Genomic DNA, 5000 nt, shown 5'->3' with positions numbered 1-5000 from the left:
AAAACACAAGAAGAGGAAGAGAGACCGACTGACCACGGAAAACGGGGTCTAGACCGGCAACGTAGATACAGGGACCTTCTAGCGTATTGGTGAATATACAAAGGATTTTCTGTTTTATTAATACGTATGTATGTTACGGAAGACGTGGTTATTATTATTAACATTATCATTATTGTTGTTTTATTTTCATTATCATTGTTATTGTTGTTGTTAGCGCTAATTTTATTATTATTATTATTATTATTATTATTATTATTATTATTATTACTGTTCTCTCATATATTTCTTATATCATAAAGCGCTGTATTTTTTCTAAGAATATTATATCTATTTCATCTAAATCGTATTCTTTCTTATGTAAACCATTATCATTATTAACAGTAATTATTTGTAAACAGTATTAACTAACGTTTATTTTTTTCTGCTATTATTAATATTTATACATGAGACACACATAACACTTTATTTAAAATAAATTATTAGTAGCATTACCAACAATTATTAATAGATCGTTTGAATTAATTAGACCAGAAACGCACCTAGCACTTTATTTATTTATCTTTTATCATTACTTTTGTTTTTAAAAGCTTAATGCTCATTGTCTATACATTCTAAAAAAAAAAAAAAAAAAAAAAAAATTAGGCCTATCGTAAAAAAAAAAAAAAAAAAAAAAGGCACTTGTTATATCAACGCTGGGAAAAGTGGGTAAAATATTCACTATTTAAATGAGTAAACTTTGAACGCATTCCAGTCAATCTTTGAAGTTAACAGATGGTGTACATAGATTTCTAAATAACCTTTGGTATTTATGTCTATAGCAATAGACTGATGAGACGGATACATTCTTTTCATAATGATGATGATGATGATGATGATGATGATGATGATGATAGTAATGGTGATACTGATAAGGATAATGATAGTAACAATGATAATGAAAGTGATGATAAAAATGGCAATGGTAATGATAGTGATGATGATGATAATAATAATAATAATAAAATTAATAATAATAATAATAATAATAATGATAATAATAATAATAATAATAATAATAATAATAATAATAATAATAATAATAATAATAATAATAATAATAATAATAATAACAATAATAATAATTATTATTATCATGATGATGATGATAATAATAAAGATAATATAATAATGATCCTACTACTGCTACAACAATCACAATAACAACTAATAATAGCATCAACGATAATAAAAAAAAAACATCCCAAAAACAAATGAACAAAACCAACAACAGTTATAACAGCCAATACCACCAACAACGCAAATAACATATATATATTTTTTTCAGGCTACTCGGTTTTTGTAACAATTTCACGTACTGGGTTATGATCACGGCCGCCTACGACCTACTCACGCCCGAGACACAAGTGAGTACTCGTGACGAAGTGCAGAGACGGTTGCAATGTGGTTGTGAATGCGGTTATTGCAACTATGCATGCGGTTGTTATTGCAACTTTGGGTGGGATTATTATTGCAACTATGGGTGGGGTTGTTGTTGCAACTATGGATGATGTTGTTATTGCAACTGTGAATGCGGTTGTTATTGCAACTATGGATGCGGTTGTTATTGCAACTGTGGATGGGGTTGTTATTGCAACTATGGATGGGGTTGTTATTGCAACTATGGATGGGGTTGTTATTGCAACTATGGATGGGGTTGTTATTGCAACTATGGATGGGGTTGTTATTGCAACTATGGGTGGAGTTGTTGTTGCAACTATGGATGATGTTGTTATTGCAACTGTGAATGCGGTTGTTATTGCAACTATGGATGCGGTTGTTATTGCAACTGTGGATGGGGTTGTTATTGCAACTATGGATGGAGTTGTTATTGCAACTATGGATGGGGTTGTTATTGCAACTGTGGATGGGGTTGTTATTGCAACTGTGGATGGGGTTGTTATTGCAACTATGGATGGGGTTGTTATTGCAACTATGGGTGGAGTTGTGATTGCAACTATGGATGGGGTTGTTATTGCAACTATGGATGGGGTTGTTATTGCAACTATGGATGGGGTTGTTATTGCAACTATGGATGGGGTTGTTATTGCAACTATGGATGGGGTTGTTATTGCAACTATGGATGGGGTTGTTATTGCAACTATGGATGGGGTTGTTATTGCAACTATGGGTGGGATTGTTATTGCAACTATGGATGCTGTTGTTATTGCAACTATGGGTGGGGTTGTTATTGCAACTGTGGATGGGGTTGTTATTGCAACTATGTGTGGGATTGTTATTGCAACTATGGATGTGGTTGTTATTGCAACTATGGATGGGGTTGTTATTGCAACTATGGGTGGGATTGTTATTGCAAATGTGGATGGGGTTGTTATTGCAACTATGGGTGGGATTGTTATTGCAACTATGGATGCGGTTGTTATTGCAACTGTGGGTGGGGTTGTTATTGCAACTATGGGTGGGATTGTTATTGCAACTATGGATGGGGTTGTTATTGCAACTATGGATGGGGTTGTTATTGCAACTATGGATGGGGTTGTTATTGCAACTATGGGTGGAGTTGTTATTGCAACTATGGATGGGGTTGTTATTGCAACTATGGATGGGGTTGTTATTGCAACTATGGATGGGGTTGTTATTGCAACTATGGATGGGGTTGTTATTGCAACTGTGGGTGGGGTTGTTATTGCAACTATGGGTGGGGTTGTTATTGCAACTATGGATGCGGTTGTTATTGCAACTATGGATGTGGTTGCTATTGCAACTATGGGTGGGGTTGTTGTTGCAACTATGGATGCGGTTGTTATTGTGAATTCAGTTATGTTTCTGAGAGGTTCCGGTTATTTGATGTTGTGGTTGTGAAAGCGGTTGTTATTGTGGTTGTGAATGCGGTTGTTCTTGTGTTATAAATGCGGTTGTTGTTGGCGTTGTGAATGCGGTTGTGTAGTTTTCATTGTGGTGTTTCTTTACTGGTATTGTTATTGTTGGTATTATTATTGCTATCATGGTTATGATCATCATCTTCATCATCTGCTTCTTATTCTTCTCCCTCTACTTCTTTGTCATCTGTTTTTTTCTTCGCATTACTCTTTTAGACTCTTTCTTAGTAATTACGTGCATAATGGCCATTACCAATATCATTATTATCATCACTATTACATATTGTTATTACTGTCATTAACTATTCCTCCTACTGTTATAATGGTTACTGTGAGAGCCCTTTCTAGATTCTCAGAGTTGCTAATGTCCTGGGTGGCTAAATTCGATCTTCACTCTTATGCCTTTATTGCTCACAGAGAACGTGACGAACGCTGAAGATCGGCGAAGAAAAAAAAAAAAAAAAACGTAAAGAAAACTTATTTGCGAGCAAATAAATTTAAATTTGTTGTCTTGTTCTATCACTAGTGCGTCTGTTGATTTTAAAGAGACGTGGCTAAAATCTAGCTCGGTTGACGGCGGTACAAGTCTCCTAAAGCCCAGAATGATATCTCTTGGCCATAACAGTATTTTTATCGCCTTATTTAGCTCGTTAAGACCGTGTTACTTACAAAGTAGGTAAACTGTAAATATTGAAGTTTAAATATCAATCCCTCTAATTCTATAGTTACTATTACGATTCTGATTGTCATTATTGTTTGCAATCTCATTCTTAATTTCTCCTACTATCAGAATTATTTTCTTCATTTATATATTTACTTATTTCATTCATCTTCTCCTTTTTCTTATTATCTTATCTTACTTATTTTCTTATTCTATTCATTTACTTGTTTTCCTTTAAAATATCGTTCTCCCTCCGGCGACCAGGAATCTAAGTACCCTCCCTTCTTCTACTCCCAATATTTTTAGCAAATGTACGTGGAGAGATCGCAAGACCAAGGACACTTAACGGACCTACAGCAGGCGAGCTTCTACAGGAATCCTACAGCTGCTCAAGGCGAAGGAGGAGGAGGAGGAGGAGAAGGAGGAGGAGGAGAAGAAGGAGGAGGGGCGTCTTGGCCAAATGTGTCTTCGCAACTCTCCGTTGTCAACACCTTCAAGTGTCAGAGACATTCTACTGGGGTGAGGCTGTCTTATATTTATTGTGTGTTTATGATGTGTTTGTGTGTATCCGTGTCTGTATTTCTGCCCCTGTCGATCTGCAGATGTTTATGTTTGCCTTTTTTATTGGTGTGTAATAAACATTATATATATATATATATATATATATATATATATATATATATATATATATGTATGTATGTATAACGGATTGTAAAGATGTATTTCGTATAAATAATTCAGGCTCATCGACCCCTATATTTTGACAAAACACAGTAAAAGCAATAAACGCCAGCTCCCCAAATAAAGCATTATCACGAACAGCATTAATATCTCTAAATACTAGGGACAACATCCGTCCAATTCCTTCAATACAAAGCCTCATCATCATGAACAGCATTAAATCATCTCCTAAGCCTTTTTCTTTCGTTCGGACGACCTCACAGGCAATCCTCATCGCTGACACCCTGCCTGCCACAGCCCTCACCCTCGCAGCACCTGTGGTACTACTAGTCGCTGTGAACCTACGAGTGGCGTTCATTTGCAGCCTTTGTGTTGCTTCTTACCTTACGCTAGGCCTTGCACCTCCTAAGTTCGTGTTCCTGGGTGTGGCACTGGCTTCGGCTTCGAGGGGTTTCTCCGATACGACATTCCTCGGACACGCGTCTCGGTATCACAAGTAAGTTTGTATCTCTCATTATGGTGATTTAAGCTAATGTCAGACTGGTTAAATTTCGAATCTACTATGGTTATTAATTGTTATTCTTGCTATTTATGGTCTAAAACTAAATTTAATGGGAGATAAGCGAACGAGGGGATGGTCCTTTACTCGAGTTCATGACTAACATCTATTCCCAAATCTTTATTAGTTATTTTGCCAATCCAACTTCGTTTTAATAATCTATTTAATATATTTATTTATTTATAAATAAATAAATAAATAAATAAATAAATAGACCAGTGGA

At 35.3% G+C, this 5000-nt stretch overlaps 1 protein-coding gene across 1 annotated transcript in view; it reads left to right on the top strand.

Annotated features, from left to right (window-relative positions):
- Positions 1 to 5000, top strand: part of LOC125044796 (battenin-like) — a 26994-nt gene that overhangs the window by 16765 nt on the left and 5229 nt on the right. Inside the window, exons 3-6 of the mRNA XM_047641756.1 lie at positions 1 to 89; positions 1325 to 1403; positions 3844 to 4056; positions 4482 to 4714. The exon at positions 1 to 89 is cut by the window's left edge and continues 353 nt beyond it. Coding sequence (XP_047497712.1) covers positions 1 to 89; positions 1325 to 1403; positions 3844 to 4056; positions 4482 to 4714 — 614 coding nt within the window. The remainder of the gene's footprint in view (positions 90 to 1324; positions 1404 to 3843; positions 4057 to 4481; positions 4715 to 5000) is intronic.

The sequence above is a fragment of the Penaeus chinensis genome, chromosome 36 (genome assembly GCF_019202785.1).
Source record: "Penaeus chinensis breed Huanghai No. 1 chromosome 36, ASM1920278v2, whole genome shotgun sequence".
NCBI lineage: Eukaryota > Metazoa > Arthropoda > Malacostraca > Decapoda > Penaeidae > Penaeus > Penaeus chinensis.
The sequence above is the reverse complement of the archived record's forward strand: the minus strand, read 5'-3'. Positions and strand labels throughout refer to the sequence as shown.